Source organism: Raphanus sativus, chromosome 8, assembly GCF_000801105.2.
Source record: "Raphanus sativus cultivar WK10039 chromosome 8, ASM80110v3, whole genome shotgun sequence".
In the NCBI taxonomy this organism is placed as follows: Eukaryota; Viridiplantae; Streptophyta; class Magnoliopsida; order Brassicales; family Brassicaceae; genus Raphanus; species Raphanus sativus.
The window spans coordinates 17,069,322-17,090,181 of NC_079518.1; the positions used below are offsets into that span (position 1 = coordinate 17,069,322).

The 20,860-nt window shown below is 33.1% G+C and overlaps 3 protein-coding genes and 1 long non-coding RNA gene across 6 annotated transcripts; 2 read left to right on the forward strand and 2 right to left on the reverse strand.

The window, feature by feature from the left end:
• On the reverse strand, positions 1-603 carry LOC130499010 (F-box protein At2g35280-like). The gene has a single exon (XM_056992893.1). It carries the CDS (start codon positions 601-603, stop codon positions 1-3), a length of 603 nt encoding a protein of 200 aa, XP_056848873.1.
• An 811-nt stretch (positions 604-1,414) lies between these two features.
• LOC108820174 (uncharacterized) lies at positions 1,415-9,768 on the forward strand. Its single transcript, XM_056992894.1, has 18 exons — positions 1,415-1,468; positions 1,582-1,778; positions 1,863-1,986; positions 2,070-2,231; positions 2,309-2,349; positions 3,845-3,931; positions 4,115-4,173; positions 4,265-4,342; positions 4,475-4,552; positions 4,646-4,825; positions 4,914-5,355; positions 5,459-6,390; positions 6,517-7,066; positions 7,304-7,440; positions 7,738-7,956; positions 8,033-8,985; positions 9,100-9,106; positions 9,188-9,768. The coding sequence occupies exons 1-18, from the start codon at positions 1,415-1,417 to the stop codon at positions 9,766-9,768; spliced, it is 4,881 nt and encodes a 1,626-aa protein (XP_056848874.1).
• A 3,876-nt stretch (positions 9,769-13,644) lies between these two features.
• On the forward strand, positions 13,645-15,243 carry LOC108821334 (NAC domain-containing protein 71). Its single transcript, XM_018594376.2, has 4 exons — positions 13,645-14,032; positions 14,112-14,410; positions 14,512-14,715; positions 14,804-15,243. The coding sequence occupies exons 1-4, from the start codon at positions 13,876-13,878 to the stop codon at positions 14,990-14,992; spliced, it is 849 nt and encodes a 282-aa protein (XP_018449878.1). The 5' UTR covers positions 13,645-13,875; the 3' UTR covers positions 14,993-15,243.
• Positions 15,244-17,318: 2,075 nt separating this feature from the next.
• On the reverse strand, positions 17,319-19,238 carry LOC108821421 (uncharacterized). 3 transcript variants are annotated; one of them, XR_008937253.1, is made up of 6 exons: positions 18,762-19,209; positions 18,367-18,603; positions 18,167-18,294; positions 17,990-18,052; positions 17,830-17,887; positions 17,319-17,709 (listed from the first exon to the last, which is right to left on the reverse strand). It is a non-coding gene; the product is annotated as an uncharacterized LOC108821421 (long non-coding RNA). The 3 variants fall into 3 exon arrangements; XR_001944543.2 differs by having other exon boundaries at positions 18,167-18,616; positions 18,762-19,238; XR_008937252.1 differs by having other exon boundaries at positions 18,167-18,603; positions 18,762-19,224.
• Between the last annotated feature and the right edge of the window lie 1,622 nt (positions 19,239-20,860).

A 20,860-nucleotide genomic window follows, 5' to 3' on the forward strand; every position in this document is an offset into this window, starting at 1 on the left:
TTAGTTGTTTTTACTCATAGCAAACTCAACAAATTGATTACGCCTTTCATAGTAGTAACCATGGTTGCATACTCGACCACGTCTTTTCCTTGAGCGGCAACCACATAGTGTCTCAAGGTTGGCACGAGCTATATAGTAGCCTTGGTTCATGAAGTACGGGATATCAGTCAGAGATTTCTTGACTCTTTCCCAGCATTGATCGGAGGTTGAATGATTTTCCTTCCATCCCAGTTTATCCAAATACTTCTGACCTTTATGAAATCGTTCTACAGCAAGCAGTGACAAACCATAAAGATACGTACCGTCTATATAACCTCCATCCGATGATTGGCGTAAATGATATAGGCCTGCCTGCTCGTCTTCCTTTACGAACAATTGAAGAATGCCCTCAATATAGTGTGCCTCAGGGTTCCCACTCTCCAAGCATAGTTCCTTGAACTCTAAGTGTTTAGACAGCATTTCGGTTGGTTGGGCAGCAAAATATGACAAGGAAATGTTTCTGAAGTAGTTGGTGCGATCTGAGTTGGAGTGATCGTCATTTGAGGACGCAGAATCACCGATGGATATGATGTCATAATTGTTTACCGATGCATCTTCTCCCATCTTCAAAGTAGTGTCTTTCTTCTCGGGAAGTATATTTTTTTAATTAAGGTATTGTTTAGAAACAATTGATAATGAGAATGTTGTGAAAGTAATGTAGGAAGTTGTAGGATAGTTATAAAGAATAATTTTATTTCTTACATGATGTGATTGAACGTGCCAAGAATGCTGTTTACGTGGAAGGAAAAAAATGGTTACCAAGTTGTTATTACCAAGGATGCTAGAAGTACGTGCTAAAAAAGGAGAATGGACGCCACATGCAGAAGGGTCTACACCTTCTAGGCTAAAAGGCTGTGGTAATTGTATTGTCATTTAATAACAGGATATTGTCGTTGATTTTCTTGGCATGCACCAATAGTTAGCATCAAAATAAGTTATGTTAGTAATAAAAAATGTAGAAAGTAAAACATCAATTAGACCAATAATAGTAACCATAATATATTTATGTAGTTCTATAAATTTGCTTATTTAAATTAAGTTGTCAATTTAGGAAATGCAGTAATGGTTGTGATAGAAATAAATTTAGGAAGGCATATATTTTATGCCATTAACTATAATAAATGTTTCAAAATTACTTCACCATTACTCCTCGCCAGTCTCATATGTATAAGAATATTTTGTTGCTCAAAGAAAATATTTACTTGACTTATTTATTTCATATATGCTCTTATAAGTATGAAATTAGTTTATATGCTCGACACTTGTGTAGATCATATTGAACACAAAGAGGTTATAATATCCACTATATTTATTCTCTGTTATTAAGTTTTATAAACTCCATGAATTTTCATATTGCTTTTTTGTATACAGCGAAATGGCAGTGACAACCGTGAAGAAATCCATATCTGAAATGATTGAATCAAATTCGGTAAATATTTCGTCCTTTTGATAAATTGACAAAATGTATTTTTGTATAAGGCAAAAGTAATTCTCAGCATCTAATTTTTTTAATATGATTTGCTTTTCAATGTTGGTTCATAGTCTGGAAAGTTTATGGTTGTTGCTAAAATCGAGGCCATTGATTTGGAGAAACCATGGTATTACACGGCCTGCAAAATTTGCACAAGAAAAATGGATAGACTGTTAAATGGTATTGAGGGAGTCAATCAAAATATTCACCAGAATCCTCAATACAATTGCAAAAGATGTGGAAAGGATTTTGATTATGGTATTAACTGGTAAGTTTATAGTTATAAATCTTCATACTGGTATACTCTCAATTTGTTATAAGTTCATATACTAATTAGCTTTTATATCCTTAGTTACCACTTGGTTGTACGTGTTAGCGATGAATCAAATGTTGAAGCCAAGTCTGTGCTTTTCAACAATATCGCGGATAAGCTAATTAGAAGACCTGCGTTTCAGTTGGTCGAAGAGGCTCCTCAGGTATTTGCTTAATTTTTAATAGGGGATTAAAGAATATATTATTTCGATACTTTACATCGTAAATGAATACTTATGTTTTATAGGAAAATCCACATTTTGTACCACAATCTCTAACTGAATTGATTGGGAGGAAAATTCTATTTATGCTGACAATCAAATCTAATGGTCAAAAAGAACAAAATTCAGCATATGTTGTTGATTCAGTTGTTGACAATGCAGAAATAATCGAACTCTTTCATCCACATGTAAGTTTTGTTTTTACTCTTATATAAACTATTTTTAGTATAGTTACATTTTCTAACAAAATTATTTATTTATGCAGCCATATGTTGTCATATTTCATGATTATGACTCGGATGACGAGTGAGTATTAAAAGAATCATTGCTAATACAAAATGAAGGAAGAAAGTTGAAGTCATTATGCACTTGAAAGTACAAGCGTTTATGCAATTATTTGTTATTGACATTATTTTAAACAATTTCATTATGTTTTCCAATATATTCCTTGTGTGTTTTTGTTTTTTAACAATGAATAATAAATTGTTTTAATATAATTGGTTTATAAAACAACTACTATACCACTTTGGGAGAGATCATAGCACATTTAATCTTTAAAAAATTTTCAAAAGAATAACCCAATCAGTTGCAATTTAGATCCCAAAAATAAAAAATGTAGAAGGTGAAAAAATATGGGGGTTCTATATATGGTAAACTTACAGAAACAATCATTTACAATAAATGTACACAGCTAACAACAGATGATTCGTCCAATCAAAAGAAATATCAACTGTTTTCCGAAAAAATATCATATTCACCTACGCAAGGAATATAAACACGGTAAGAAATTAATACCAACTTTAGAATTGGCAACAATTGATTTTGCATATATTTCAAATGATGGTAAAACCTAATGGTCTTCAATCTATCTTTATTATATTGATTAAATATGTCGTTTTCTGAATTCCATAGTCTTCATTTTCTGTCAAACTATATAAGTTTGTTGAAGCCTTTTTTCTAACTGCATTCGGAAAATTCTATAGCTAGAGTCCTGTTCTTACAAAAGACACAAGCAATATCTGAAAAGTCTGACGCATGAAGAGAAGTAATCCATTGGGAACAGACAGTGGGAAGAAACCACCGAAGATTAAAAAAATTGGTATGTTTTCCTTAAAATAAATATAAATCTTTGTGAATATATTATAATTTTCGGACAACCGTGTATATATAACTGAGTATATGTAACCGATTCGTATTGAAAATTTATACAAAGAAAATAAAATTCTCTAAAACAAATATATTTCATAAGAATTTGGTAGACATTTTTAAGTGACACACTTTTAATAATGATTGTTTTTGCTGCCACACTTTGATAACATAGGTATCAATGACAAAGAGAATACTCCAAGGAGGAATGTAACACAAAAGTCATCCATCACAAACGTTTCACCAGAAACAACAATCAATCCTTTTAGAACCCCCTTTCATAATGTTACAAATCAAGTGTTTCGACCCATTAATCCACAGCCATCGGAGCCTAAACCTGGATTAACACAGCAAGCTAGAAAAGCGAGAAAGGAAATACTGAATAACAAAAGAACAATAGGCCTTACTACCACAAATATAGGTTACTCTCTTCTCGGTTTGATTTTGCGGACGTTGATTTTTGTTAATCTGCCAAAGAACAAAACATTTCTGACCATGATCTACGTTAAATTAAACAGTGACATGGATTTTCAAGCCAACAAAACCATCAGTTGTACCAAATATCGGTAATACTTTCTTTTCCAGTGCTACTTATGCAAACATTTCTCGATATTGCATTTCTTATCTTCAAAGGTTATTGTACTTACGTCTGCAGGTTCCTGTACTTCAACCCAAACTTCACTAAATCTCTCAAATGGCAGTGGCTCTGTAACCAACATGGACCCATCGAGTATAGAAACCGGTAACTAATCACGGCCGATAACATAAGTTATTTTTGAAGTAATAATATTTTAAATTAATAGTAAAGACAATAGTAATAATGTACTCTGATTGAGAGAAAGTTTCTTATAATAAAATTTTTTTATCTTTTAGCTTCAATTGGTAATCAAAAATCTATTATCGGGAGTACCAACATTTGCTTCAGGAAACGTAAGATAATTGGATCACCTCCATCGGTGAATTCAAAAACTAAACAAAAGAAAGGTAACAACGGGTTTTATATAATAATGAAGGCATATATATTGTATGGTACTATATCTAAAGTGCGACTAAACTTATACTTTTCCAAAAACAGCAAGGCCAGGTTCGAACATTACAGGACCATCGAGTTCTGGTCTTCCACCATTGTTTGAAACAGATTCAAATCCTGAAGGTATTACTGACCCTGTTTTAATCCTAATAATATGATGATCCTCCAGCAATTTAAATGTTGTAGATGTTTACCAATTTCAGGAAATTCTAACATACTTACATTCGTTTATATGTTTAAATCAATCTTTTCCAGCTACTCAGTGTCCAAACCAAAACAAAACAAATGAATTCATTCCTCCACCAAGGTTCATCGTACAGGACCATCCTGAAGGTATAAAGTCTTTTCCATCTATATACTTAGACATTTATTTATATTCATTGATGCTATTCGATTTTATATGTTGTGATTTACTTTTTCACGCAGCTTATAATAATCGATATGAAATGGAGAGTGAGTCTGAAAATGAAGATGAATATGACGACAATCAGACTTACAGTGGCTATCCTGGTGGAGAGTCTTTGATAAACCCATCACCACAACATATCCCACAACAAGAAAATAATACCGTTACTTCATCTATTACTATAGGGTTACAAAAAAACGGTGATGACTTCAAAATTGTACAATCTCTTGATAATAAATAACAATTTATTAGTTATTTTTTATCCTAATGAGAGCATTTTTTATATAGGTTATTACGACGAAGGGGATCCAGTTTGGAATTGTAGGTTTTGTCAAGCATACATGTGGTATGGTGAAAGAATTGGAAAACGCCGTCGTAGCAAGAAACCTGTCTTCTCAATGTGTTGTAAACATGGAAAAGTTGTGCTTCCTCGCCTCGCGAATCCTCCAGTGGAGTTAATGTATTTGTTATGCAAAGGAGACGAATTAAGTAAACATTATCGAGAGTTTATACGAGCTTACAATATGATGTTCTCTTTCACATCACTTGGGGGGAAGATAGATCATTCTATTAACAATGGTCGTGGACCATTTGTTTTTCGAATGTCCGGTGAGAACTATCATCGTATTGGTGATATAGTTCCCGAGCCTGGACAAGCTCCAAAATTCTCCCAGCTGTATATCATTGATACTTTAAATGAGATAAAAAATAGACTTGAAGCTTATGCCGGGTAATTTTGTAGACTTTCTGAACTTATTATGACTATATTTTAGGAATTTGCAAGTTTGTCTACAATTTTTGAACTTATTTTTTATTCTTAATATACTGGACAGGTCGGACGGAGCTAGCGCTAAGAAACTAAGAGAACCACTTGTTCTTCTTCTGCAGAATATGTTAGATCAGTATAATCCTCATGTTAAGGCTTTTAGATCTGCAAGAGATAGGTTCGACGTGGAAGGATCAACAGGTTATAGGATGAGGTTGATTGAAAGTCGGCAATCTGATGGACGGACCCATAATCTGCCCACTGCAAATGAAGTTGCTGCTTTGATACCTGGAGATTTTGTTTTGAATATGGAGCCCCGAGATATTGTTCTAGAGAGTACAAGTGGAAAGTTGCAAAGGATAAGTGAATTACATCCGGCGTATTTGCCTCTGCAGTATCCACTATTGTTTCCATATGGAGAGGATGGTTTTCGATTAAATATTCCAATTGGTTTTGAAGACACGGCTGGGAGAAAACGCAAAAATGTAACTATGCGTGAATACTTTGCATTTCGCATTTTAGAGAGGAAGGGGGAAGCACCCACGATTACGAGATCCGGAAGATTGTTTCATCAGTTCCTTGTGGACGCCTACACAATGATAGAATCGAGTAGACTGCGTTACTTATGGCTGAATCAGAAAAAACTCCGGTCAGTTAGTTATGATGCAATCCAGAAGGCAGCTGCAAAAGGCGGAGCTAAGATGGCTGAGCAAGGGAGCCGAATTTTCATCCCAGCAACTTTCACTGGAGTAAAACGTTATATGAAGCAGCATTACTACGATGCCATGGCTTTGTGCAAGTACTATGGATTTCCAGATCTTTTCATCACTTTTACGTGCAATCCAAAATGGCCTGAAGTTACAAGGTATCTGAAAAAATATAACCTTACCACTGAAGACAGACCTGAAATTTTGTGTAGAGTTTTCAAGATGAAACTCGATAATCTTATTGAGTTTTTGACAAACAAGGACGGCTCCTTATTTGGCCCAGTTTCTGCAGGTAAATCTCCTAACAAATTTGTAACATTAATGCCAGTGTTTTTTTATTTGTTTTTCAAGGAACTACTTTAGATAGTATTTTCATCAGTTAAAATCTCTGTTCTTGTTTTCTTTTCTGTTTTGTCAGTAATGTACACGATTGAGTTTCAGAAAAGAGGAATGCCACACGCCCATATTCTCGTCTTCATGCAAAATGGAGCCAAATTTCCAACAGCTGATCATATAGACACTATTATATGGGCTGAGATACCTGACAAGACGGTAGATCCAGACCTGTATGCAATCGTTGGGGATTGTATGATGCATGGTCCTTGCGGTCCAGCAAAGAAGGATAATGTATGTATGGTTAACGGTAAATGCTCTAAGATGTTTCCAAAACGACTGAACATTAGGACATCGATTGACGCAAATGGATTTCCAGCTTACATGCGTCGTATTGATGGTAGGTTCATTGAGAAAAATGGAATCAGATTAGACAATGGATATGTTGTACCTTACAATAGAAACCTCATGCTTAGATATCACGCGCATATGAATGTCGAGTGGTGCATCCAAACGCGTGCTGTTAAGTATCTTTTCAAATATATCCATAAGGGACCTGATTATGCTTCAGCTGCAATGGATAAAGAAGATGAAGATGGCGTCATTGACGAAATCAAAATATATTACGACTGCATGTATTATTATATTTATTATTATTACTTAGTTTCTATGTGTGCATGAACCGAAAATAACTGCATAATCTATTAAAGTATATCCTTAGACAAATATATATACTATCGTATAGAATAGTAATAAAACATTGTTTTTACAATTAAATTATTACATTATTAAAAATTAAATACTACTTTCTTTTACATTTTAAGGTCTACGATTGTTGTTTCTAATTTATGTTTATCGTATTTCTATATTAGATATATAACTGCATGCGAGTCATCGTGGCGGGTTCTTGCTTTTCCTACACATTTTCGTACTACTTCTGTAGAGAAACTTGGATTTCATCTCCCTGATCAGGAGCTGGTGTTTTTTGATGAAGATGAACCTATTGAGAGTATCCTCAAGAAAAAATCTGTCAACCAATCCATGTTTCTGGCGTGGTTCATAGCAAATCAAAATATCCAGAGGCAAGAGATTTGACATATGCCGAATTTTCAACAAAATTTGTTTGGAAAGCAAGTATGAGAGAATGGGTACCACGTAAACGAGGCTTTGCGATAGGGAGGATTGCACATATTAATCCAGCACAAGATGAGCTATATTTCTTAAGAGTAATGCTAAATTGGGTAAGAGGGCCGAAATCGTACGAGGATATAAACAGTTGATGGTGTTGTATATTCTACATACGAAGATGCTTGCTATGCTTTGGGTTTGATGGATGATGACAAGGAATACATAGAAGCTATCAAAGATTGTAGTGATAATAGTTCTGGCACGTATGCGAGGAAGCTTTTTTCGAGAATGTTGGTATCCAAAACATTATCTCAGCCTCATGTTGTGTGGGAAGCTACTTGGGAGTATCTAACCGACGATATTCTCTACAAGAAACGACGACAAACTGGAAATTCCGGTGAGATTTTTTCTTATTAAACGAAATATGTTTTAAATCAGGTCTCTCTTATGTAATTAATTTTTCAAATTTTCAGAGTTGAACTTGACCATAGATCATATCAAAAACATTGCTCTAACCGAGATTCAAAATCATTTGCTTAGCAATGGTCGTAGCCTCCAGAAATGGCCTCTAATGCCAAAGCCAGATGATTTTGGTTGTTACAACGGCAATCGCCTTATAGATGATGAGCTTAAGTATGTTGTGGAAGATCAGCTAAAGGAAAATGAAAGACTTATGGCGATGATAACATATGAGCAAAGAGGGGTTTACAACGAGATTTTGGATGCAGTTTTATATGATAGCGGTGGAGTGTTCTTTCTTTATGGTTATGGAGGCACAGGTAAAACCTTCGTATATAGAGCACTCTCATCAGCAATCCGATCTAGACGTATGATTGTTCTAAATACCGCATCCAGTGGAATTGCTGCATTATTGTTGGAAGGAGGTAGAACCGCACATTCCAGGTTTGGTATTCCGATAGATGCCGACGAGTTTACTACTTGTAAGAAAATGGAGCCAGGATCAGATCGTGCAGAATTAGTTAAAGCAGCAAAGCTCATTGTATGGGATGAGGCGCCTATGATGAGCAGACACTGTTTCGAGACTTTGGATCGTTCTATGTGTGATATTATAAGATCTTCTGAAGACAAACCTTTTGGAGGTAAAGTAGTTGTTTTCGGTGGAGATTTCAGACAGATTTTACCGGTCATACCTGGAGGTGGTAGAGCAGAGACTGTTTTGCAAGCTCTTAATTCATCATATCTTTGGGAGCACTGCAAAGTTCTGAAGCTAACAAAAAACATGAGATTGCTCGCTGGGCTTACTGATGATGCAGCAAAAGACCTTCAATCCTTCTCAAAATGGATTTTGGATGTTGGAGATGGAAAAATAAATTTGCCAAACGACGGTCAGGTTGACATTGACATCCCTTCTGATCTGTTGATCAAAAATATTGGAGAAGATCCGATTCAAACTATTGCAAAGGAGGTTTATGGACAAGCTTTTCAAACCTCAGAAGATAAGGATTTGTATAGACATCGAGCCATTCTCACACCCACAAATGATGAAGTTGATAAAATAAATGATTACATGCTTTCGCAGTTGCCAGGTAACATTTGATTCTGTTTACTCTTATGTTCGACTAACTTTTTACATTATTCTAGAGTAAAGGATTTACACGTGCTTTCAGGTGAATACAAGGTTTACCTTAGCTCTGACAGTATAATCCCATCCGATGTTGATGTAGAAGAAAATGTTACCTATCCAACAGAGTTTTTGAACAGTGTTAGAGTGGCAGGAATGCCTAGACATAATTTGAAGCTGAAGGTTGGTGCTCCTATTATGTGTCTCCGTAACTTGGATTTGGTAGATGGCTTATGCAATGGTACTAGGCTAATTGTTACTCAGTTGCTCCCACATGTTATAGAAGGTAGAATTATAACTGGAAACAGTACTGCTGGAGACAAAGTCTGGATTCCTAGAATGTATGTCAGTCCACCTGACACAAAGTTTCCCTTCAGAATGCGTCGAAGACAGTTTCCCGTTACACTGGCTTTTGCGATGACCATCAACAAAAGTCAAGGTCAAACACTAGAAAGTGTTGGTTTGTTTTTGCCTAGGCCAGTGTTCTCACATGGTCAGCTCTACGTTGCACTTTCAAGAGTTAAGTCGAGATCTGGATTAAAAATCCTAATAACTGGTAAAGAAAGGAAGGCCGAGACAAAAACATTGAATGTTGTCTACAAACAAGTTTTTCAAAATATTCCATAGGAAGGGTACGTGATTGTTACCAGGCTTTTCCAATATCTTTTTTAAAATATATAAATTGTTACAATTGTTTTTTTTTTGTATTGGCAGATGGGTGGTGATGACTACGAAGATCGATACTATTTTATTCTCGGAAAAAAGTGTTCTCACTATTTTGATCATGGTATGTTAATTTAATATTGTGCCCGGAGAAGATAAAATTTACAAATTTGTAAATCTTTCAAATTATACAGAAATACCCGTCCAATTTCTTACAAAATGATTTTTTTTTCAGGTCTCTCCTTGAAGTTGTTTTCTTTATCGAGAATTGTACTGAATACTTTATACAATTTATGGATAATATTTTCAAATTTATTATCTTCTCTTTTAATGTGTCTACATACATTTTACGCCTCAAATTCATGCATACAAAAATTTTCACCTAAAAAACTCATCATAGCATATATACCATCCAATTCTAATTACTGATAATGTAAAATATGTAGTCATCTCTAAATATATACTATTAGTTATCGATTTCGAAATAAAAATTTGATGCCTAAACAAAATATTTTTTCCGAACATTGCAATTATACATATACACAATAACAACCTCTTGAGGCCCAAGTTACTTTGTTCCATCTCCTCCTTTTAAAATATTGACTACCATCATATGCACTCAGCCTAATGCTTTATTCCAAAATAGGTGATCTTATGATATATAATCCGTTACTTCCAACCCCGACCAGTATTTTGACCATATTTTGAAATTGTACATTGTCCGCACAGGGTGCGGGTCGGTCACCTAGTCTCCGCTTTAAATAACAAAATAAAATGATAAAACACACAAGACTCCAATTAGACTCGATTCATAGAAACAAAACATACTTCAAAACTAAATTATCCAAAATAGCAAATTCTACACTAGTATGTGATGTTACATATTAGCCCTCATTTTACCACTGGTTGGAAAAGACTAACGAAAGATGTGGTCTACTGTGATACGAGAAATAAATATTTAGAGTTTTTAGAAAAATGTGTTCAAAAATCAAAGTTTCTCTAAAAAGAATCTTTCAAAAAAATAGAATTTTACTATATTTTAAAAAATATAAACATTCCTAAAAAGTAATTAAGGAAGCAAAAAACTTACTAAAAGACTCGCCAGAAAACTTGTTGAACACTCACTGGAAAAATCAGTGGTGATTGGTCATTGGATAGTTTAAAGACAATTAGAAACTAGGTAAAGTAAAACTTTGACTTGATGGAAAGAATATGAGAGGGGTTATAAGCTTTTTCTATTGAGAAAGGAGATGAATATAAATGTTCAACGTAGGACACAATACCTAAAGAGGATTTAGGCATTTTTAAAAATCAGTTGGCCAAAAAAGAAAAGATTGGGCCAACCGAATTAAGAAAAAATATGGGTCACTAAATGTCGTTGTAACACATACAAGATTCATATTTTGGATGAGATTCATCAAGTTTTTGATAGGTTCTAACAACAAACACAATCTATTCCTAGCACCTAGAGCCATAAAATTGATCTACGGCACTATTGAAATTTTTTAACTAATTAATTTTCAGAGACTAGAGATATACCCACATGATCCTCACTATGAATATATAAAAGATTTGAGTGAGGATCAGATAGATATGGTACATTGCGAGATATGTCCGGCGAAGACGAAGTATAAGGTTGTAGAATCAGAACCAACTAAGTCCCGGCTATTTCAAGAAAAATCAAGAACAAGTTATTGTGGCAAAATGGAAACAAATCAAAAATCAATGAACATGAATGTAATAAACAAAAGAGGAAGAAGAATCATGAAACAACTTGATAAAAAAAAATGATCTGTAAACAAACATGAGCTATAAGATCGAATTAAGATCACTTGATTGAGAATCCCACATCAACAGAAAAAAAAAAAAAGATGATTTCAAGATGATCAAAGGAAAAAGAAAGAATCCATGATGATGAGCGAGAAAAAATTGGCTTTGATACCATATTAAGCTCGAACTCAACCTGAAAAGATAATGATGAGCGAGAAAAAATGTTTGTAACAAACTAAAATGTCAATCAATAGCTTCAAATATATAATCCTGATACCGATATAATCACATTTACAAAAACGGTTAAATAACTCTAATAGCTTCAAAAGCACAAATGACCTGTGAGGCTTGAAGATTTATTCATGCCCTTTCTATAGTCCAAAAACCAATTAGTTTTGCATTAATATCACCGTCAATGAGTTGAAAAATCTTCTACTACGCGTCAACACCTTCCGATTCGCACCTCCCACTCTTTTGTAATGAATCAAATTAACTTGTAATTGTAAAAGGCATTATTATTAGTTATAATAACCTACCTACATTATATTAATAAAAACCTTATTGAGTTGAAAAGGCATTTGAGAATAATTAGCCTAAAGAAAACTATTATTTGAGCTTTGTCACTCCTAAGTCCTAGCCAACTTTTGGAAACATTTACCTTTTTCTCCATATATAATATTTTCATGATATAATTTTTTTACAATAACATTTTGATTCAGATATAACCTATTGATGATAAAACCATCAGTTTAGAAAAGTCACTTAAAGAATTACTTGACTCATAAGTCTTTTTCATCAACCAGAATATTTTTCAGTTTCTTCGTTAAAAAGTGTTTTGCGTGTTTTGAACACAATATTCCACTCAACTGAAAGAGAGGTTTAGTTTTCATCTTTTTGTCCTAGTAGATGTCCATAAGGTGAAGAAACAAACTTTACACCTAAAGACAAAAGGTGAACAACGCGGATATAATAACTAACAAATGAGCTTTATAAGGTTTTACTAATGAAGTAGTGGCCTAATGGGGATATGTTTGATGCCACAGGCAATTTGCTGAATCAATACAGAAATGCTTTATAAATATATATATTTTCCAACACACCATGAGGTGGAAATAAAGCTATACAGACCCGGTTCTGACTCTTGTTCACATTTAATTTATCAAGGAATTTTGTAATTCAATAGAATCGGCATTAAGTGTTTATATAACTCAACGTTATTATATAATTCGTAATAGAAAATTAGGGATGTATTCAACTAAACTTTTTAGCTAATTTGTATAAAAGTGACAAATTCATTGACATCCAAACATAAATTTTTAAAATTCACTATTATTGAACTTGACATTTTATAAAGTATTCTGAAATCTACTGTTATTGAAAAAAAAATAAGTTGTGGAATTTAAAAGTTTTCAAGTGTTTAGATGAAATTTCTTAGTTTAAAAAATGAAACTTAAATCTCATAGTTTAAAATGATATTCTAAAGTAGTTTAACAAAAATTATTTTAAAATTCGCAAGTCACTGAAAATCATTAAAAGTTTATCAAAAATCAAATCACCTCGAACGATAGATTCAATACACTGAAATCATTTAAAGTCTCTAATTAGATTCAATACTAATACTGGCAGGTTTTGTTTTTTTTTTTGACACCAAGGCAACAACAAAACACAAGTTATTGTTATGGGTCACGGAAACGGCAAGGTGCCCGTAAATAGTAATTAGAGACAGGCAAGGTTTATATATGTATGTCACAAACGACACTAAGTTTGAAGAGAGTGTGAACTACAACTGAAGCTTTTTGGTTCAGGTGGGCCATTGTTGTGGAATTTGTTGGACGTTTCAGACAAGTAATGTTCAGAGCTTTCGGTTTGTATTATTTTATCATAGCCAACGTAAAAATAGATGTTTTTTCTTTAACAATTTTTTAACGTAAAAATAGATGTTATTACGATATGAATAGCAATAATTTATTCAAGTTTGTATATTACTTTAATTCAACCTCCGAGCCTTTTTTCCTCTGCTATATATGTATAATCTCTGCCCAACGGTCCAGACTTACACCCCCACCCCCTCTTCTCAGCAGCATAAACTTCCGAACGTCAAAACATTATTCCAATATTATAGACTCTTTTTTATTCCTTGAGCCTAGAGAAACACAATAATTAAACACTGGGGCCTTGTCACCTAGAAATTTCACACTGTTTTTACAAGAAAGTGACTGAATCAAAGAGCTTAATACTTCTGGATTTTTTCAACTCCGTAAAACCGAAAGAAACATTTGAAAGAAAATATAGATATAGACGATGGCGAGATCATATTTACCACCTGGTTTCAGATTTCACCCAACAGATGAAGAACTAGTGGGGTATTACCTGCACAGGAGAAACGAAGGGCTTGAAATTGAGCTCGAAATAATTCCTTTAATGGATTTATACAAGTTTGATCCTTGGGAACTTCCTGGTACGTTTCTTTCGTATAAAGCCAAATCTTTCCCATTCTAGGAATAATACAAATAAACTAAACTTTTGTTTCATTGCAGAGAAATCCTTCTTGCCAAATCGAGATATGGAATGGTTTTTCTTCTGTCACCGAGACAGAAAATATCAAAACGGATCTCGAATAAACAGAGCAACTAAATCTGGTTACTGGAAAGCTACTGGTAAAGATAGAAACATCATTTGCCAGTCTTCTTCTTCCTCGTCTTCACCAATCAATGGGTGTCGAAAAACCCTAGTTTTTTATTTGGGTCGAGCCCCTTTTGGTGGTAGAACAGAGTGGGCAATGCATGAGTATCGTCTCTTTGATAGCGATTCTTCAGAAAAATCACGGAATTTCAAGGTAGATAAAATACCATATATCTATTCCTAGTTTTATATGTGTATAATGCAATCCTTTCATTGAAAGGAGACTGATTATTTTGGTATCCTTCCGCTATACAGGTAGACTTCGCGCTATGCCGCGTGGTAAAGAGGAATGAGGTTACACTTAAGAAATGTGAAGCCAGTTCACTGGAGGTTCCAGATGACCCATTGGCCAACAATGTTGACATTCCTTGTGAAGCAAGATACACAGGAACGGGTTCATATGACGCACATAATACACTCCGGGCTTCTCCTGATTTCATCCTTGAATCATCGACTAAGGTTTAACAAATAAATCCACACTCCAAACAAATGCGTTTAACTATAAGTGCCACTGTGTCTCAAACTTCATTTTCTTTTTTCTTTCTAGGGGAATTCACAATCGCGAACAGAAGAAGATTCTGGTTTCCAAGTGTTTGCACTACCCGAATTTGAATACCCATCAGAGTTCTTTGCAGATTTGAATTTCGACAGGGGAATGGAGAATCCTTTTACTTTCGTTAATTATCAAGAAGCTCATGTGAACGATGAAGTCATTAACTATGGTGTTCTTCTTTAAAAAGAAAAAATAATAGTATAACTCACTCTACATGGATCAAGATCTAACTATAATCCCTTTTATTTGAAATATAGATCTGTTTGTGTGTACACATGTAGTATAGTTGCATAATATAAATATAAAACTGCAAGATTCTCTTAAGCATCAACTAGTAGTGGTTATAAATTTATATATACACTTTTCTAAGACCTTTAATTTAGGTCTCAAAAGTATGTTTAAGCAATGTATAATATATATACCAGCTACGTAAATAAACAAATAAATAAAATAATTGTTGGATACTTTTGTAATTTGTTGAGATTGGCTTTGTAATATATAATACTTCTTTTGTAATACTGGATACAAAGAAGGAATATATAATACCTCATCAAGACTAACTTTACTATCATCTCAAAAGATATATGTTAAATCTGAGTTTGGCTGGATCTAACGAAATGGACAAAAAATATTCTTGGTATGGTAAAATAATGAAACAAATACTAGAAACAGTCGTATTTGGCTTGAATTATTGGGTATAGTGATAGTAGTTACAATATTGATCAAGATAGATCGAGACTACCACTAACATCTCATAACAATGTGTGCTAATATAACTCCACTTACCTAAATCTAAATAAAATCTGTATAAAAGTTATTCATTAACACCAATCCATCCAAATATATCTATTAATTTGTCTTACCTGAAATAGGAAGAGGGAGGTGAATAACAGGGAAGTCATTCATTACATCATATGTGTATTTTTAATAGTTTATGGTTTAAATTTAAAAGTTCATAAATTCGTGATGTTTTAAACCTGACCGGTAGGTTTGTATATGAAAAGACTAGGGGATGCCCGCCCTTCGGGTGGGTTGTAAACGTCATAAAATGTGATTTTAAATTATTAGATTGCGGTGTTCAAAAAAAAAAAATTATTAGATTGCGTTTAGATTGATAAGTATATCCCTTAATGTACTAAGCAAAAAGGTAGGTGACCTGTCATCTCGTGTGTTATTAGTGTAGACGATATTAACTTCTTTTTTTTATCGAGACCCCATCTCTTGCAGCCAGAGAAGCGTAGGTGCAGCAGCTCTCTAGCTGCATTGAACCCTTGAAATTCATACTGTCCTAACCCATACCCATGAGTCATTATCTCCCTAAAGATATTGTCATATTATTGGAACCATGTTTCTGCAACTAAATTTGGGTTCCCACCCTTGTCTCAAATATTTTTTTTTCGTTCCTCATAAATAAGCATCAAAGATTCTTTGCTGGAGAAGTTTGAGAGAATTTTTAATACAATGACCAAATAATTATAGTTTAGTTAAAAACAATGCCTTTAAAAAAAATGCACATCAAGCATTCATTTTCTACTAAATCACAAACATTGTTAGCACTTCATGCATCCTTTTAAAGCTGAGCTCCTCTCACAAATAATCCTGCTGGAAATCAATTTAAAAAACATCTTAGATCAATTTAAAATTATCTTAGGATCCATTCTCAAATATAAGTATTTGATTTTTGCGTAGCCAATTAGTGTCTACTAATTAGAATATATTGATTAGTAAAATATTGTTAATATAAAATAATATTATATTGAAAATTTGTTTGTTGGAAATAAAGTTTGTTTTATTTTAAACATATTAGATGTAAATGTCATTATTTAACATTTTCATCAATAATTTTTTTTAAAATTATGGATAAGCTAGTATTTTTTAAATTCCACATTTACAATAACCTTACATTTTGTGTTCCTAATAACAACTTTCACTACTTTGATCAAAAAAAAAAAATAACAACTTTCACTACTTTTCATAATAACCTTACATTCTGTGTTCATAATATTTTTTTGTAAATTATGGATGAGGTTTTCATAATATCTCCAAAATCTTTCATGTCTTCGTACTTCATCTTCATATTCATATCATCTCAAGATTATACCTTCTCGAATTCACATCTCTAAAATTTACATATGCTCCTCTTGATGATTTGACATAAAGAGTCATAAAACTATACAAACTTTTGAGCCATCTCACATACTCCCTCTGTATCATTTTAAAAGATGTTTAATTTTTTTGCACCAAAATTAAAAAAACACAGAATTTTATATATTTTATCTTAATTACATAAAATAATATTAAATTAAATTAATTTAACCAATAAAAACAATATTTTGTAATTGATCACAAATTTCAACTCATTAAATTTTATTTAGAACTAAGAAAACATCAATCATTTTGAAACAAAATTGAAATCCTTAAATACCACTTATAATGATACGGAAGGAGTATTTCTCTCTATTAGTTTTGTTCTTATATTGTTTTACTTTCCAATATGCTAAATACTGAATCTCATAACGATTTTGAATTTATTTATATGTTTAGTATTTATATGTATATACGTAAGAACATCTGTTATAAAAATATACATCGCTAAACAATCTAAAAATTATTTTCAGTTTGTTTGCTGTTTTTCTGTCCTACGCCTTGATTTTTTTTTTGCTTCCTCAAGTGTGCTCAAGTATGCTAGCTTACGTCCACTCTCTTTGCCTTTTTCAGAAACCCATGCCAACAGCTGAAAACCAAGGAAGCTGAACCAAGGAATACAATCATCCCTAATTTTTTTCTATTTCTTGAACTTACAACATAGTATTTGCAGGCCAGATCGTGATATTCCATTTCATGCTTATATTTCATCCTTGCCTGTGATATCCCATTTCATGCATATATTTCATCCTTGCCTGCAACAATCATTGGCTTCTGTAAGCCTTTATGAGAGCTATCATCAAAAGAATCAACTCACAAACTCAACTATTCTCTTGTGAATTAATAAAAAAAGACTAACAATAAGCAAGCCATACCCAATGGAAACAGTCCTCTTCATCCTTCAGTCACTTCGATACAGTAAAATTAAATGAACTACAGGAGGAATGATCAATAAACAAATAATTAAATAAACGGAATTGACAGAGGGATTATGTTTCAAAACTAAGTTGTTTATGAGTTCTAAGAACGGAGTACCTGAGCGTGGAGGAGAGCATATCTACCCATCAACTGGACACTGCGTTTAACGTACCAAGATTTCTAGCAAGTAGAACAGAAAACAGTTAAAAAAAAAAAATAGAACAGAGTAGCCATTATACTAAGAAAGAAATTCTATTGCTAGTGGAATTGTGTAGATGATTAGCAAAACAATACCTCTCTCCTTGACCAGTGGTTGGAGTTGATTTTGTTTTTCATCTGAATTTCGCTATGTATAAATAATCCTTTCAACAGATACATAATATCAAACTGACCACGCAACAAAGGAATAACACGTCCAGTCCCTATAACCAAAAAACAGAGAATAAAGTGATGGCAGGAGTCATTTTCTCACATGCCTATCTGCTCGAACTTACCACCGAAATTTCGGAGATTCCAGTCAACGTCGGCGTGTTCAAGAAGGATTGCACGGATCTCACTCGGCGATTGTTTTTGTTGAAGCCATTTGGTAGAGGAGATCACAGACTCGAAGCTGATCGATTTCGCCGCTCTGTCTTCCTCAGAGAAAGATTGGTGGTCTGATCTTGTGGTTGGGGTTCAAGCTGCAAAGAGTCTCCTCTCCTCAACCACTCAATGGCAAGCTCTTGAATCCTCTGTAAGCAAAATCTAACAATTCAAAATAAGGATCCCCCAATTTTGTTTATCGTTCTTAAATCTACAATTCTCAGATTCAGATGTTAAAATCCTTCGCTGATGCAGATTACTGGTATAGTATCGGTAAAAAAATAAAATTGAAATCACTGACTATTACCATGGTAATCTCTGGTTAGGCTAAACTTTGATTGTTCTTGGTTCTATAACCGCGACGTGAAGAAGAGGCTTAACAACTGTATGCCGATGAAAGACATGTCACATGGGGAACGCCATGGCTGTTGTCTGAGTTTCAAATCGATAGAAAGGTAAGATTTTGGAGAAGTGATGAGATTTGTGGTTGTAACCATTCCAATTTATAGGATTAAAGGATCCGGAGAACATAAGAGGAGGTGCATCATAATTTAAGGCGAGGGGATGTGTAGGATGAAAGGACGTAGATGAAAAGTTTTTTACAGAGGCGGTCCGTCGAGGTGAAGCTACAAAGACGATAACAAAACTCTGGAAAATATTCTAAAGTCATGGGCCAGGGGAGATATCGGCCCAAGTTTAAAACAATAACACAATTAAACAGAAAAGCCCATGACGCCATTGTTTAATGATACGGTGCGTAGGAAGTGACTTCGACAGGTGTCAACATGTCTTGAAACGAATTTATGTGCTGGCAGCTGATGTGTCATCAGGATAGAAACATCCTTTCTTTATATATATAGACTAGGATCGGCCGCCCTACGGGCGGGATTTGATATTTTGTCAATATATTTTAAATGTGTTTTTAAATTTACGTGATTGTGTTTATCTCTGACTCAGACCAATTTTTCATATGATATTTGTAACTGTGTCATTGTTTATTTGTTTTGCAAAGATTGTGAGATATCACATTGTTTTTATGTATAATGGTGGTTTTTATGTATAATGGTGGTGTGGATTTATTGTAGCAATCCAAACTTTAAAACTATTAATTTTAATGCCTAAGTTGTAATCAGGAGTTGGTATTTGTTAAAATTCAAATTTTGATATTTTAACAGTACTCCCTAACCATGCACTAACATCTTTAGTTTAAATTATGAAAATAAATTTTATAATTTACTTGTAATAATAACATGTGTCATACTGATTTTGCTTAATTGTAAAAAAACTCTCATTTAATTGTAATATTAACATGAATAATACCTTTCAAAGATTCATCAATAACATATAATCATTTCTCATATACTTTTATGATTTGTCAAATAACATTGAAAATTGTTATTTTAATTCCATGACTTGATGTCTAGATACAACTCTAACAACTGTTAACTCTAATTTTGTTTAGTTTCTATCTAAAATTATGTAATTGGCTGGTCAACCCGAACTCTTTTTTACATAACATTATATTATAAGTTATATTGTATTGTAAATAGCATTGTATACGAACATTTGGCTGCTCTGTAGATATGTGTTATTCCATCTTTGAATGTTGTTGTGTAAAATAATTTTTGTATTTGTTGAATGTGATGAGCCTCCAGATTGCATGTAGCAAGACATTTTTTATGGCGTTATACATATATGAAAATATGAGCTAATCATTAGTGTGTGTATTGTGTATATTGATATTATTGTAGTTTTAACTTCTGTTACGGCATTTGCTAGTGTAATATAGCCACAAGAAACTGAATTTAAAAAAATTACAAATGATTCCACACTCTATTTTATTTTATTTATTAAATCGATAAAACCAAAAATCATTAAATTCTGATGACAACAAAATAATATTAAATGATAAATGTTTAAAATGCTTACGTATCAACGTGAGATATGATTTAAATAGAGATAAAAAAATATATTGTTATAGATAGATTGTTTGTGTTTCTATTAACAATTAGCTAGATGTTGAATTAAATATAAATATTCATTCTTTTATAAATACAATGCATTTAAAATTATTGACTTTTGTATATGAAATTGTCATGTTTTTAGGTGTCGTAAATATTTTTTTTCAGTTTAATTGGTATGCGAATGCATATTTAGCTTTTGTGGTCCAATACTCATATTTTTGATTAATGAACTTTAGTTATCGGGGCTACTAATGGATTTTAATTTGTATTGTTACATAAAATGAATGGTTAATTGAACCGAAAAGAATTTGACCCCAAAAAAAAAAATTGAACCGAAAGGAAAAAAAATACCTTGACTTTTTTACTCTAGCCAACAAAACCTAATCTTCTTCTTCCTTTCACTACCCCATTCCATCTTCTTCGTTTCACCACCTCACCTTCT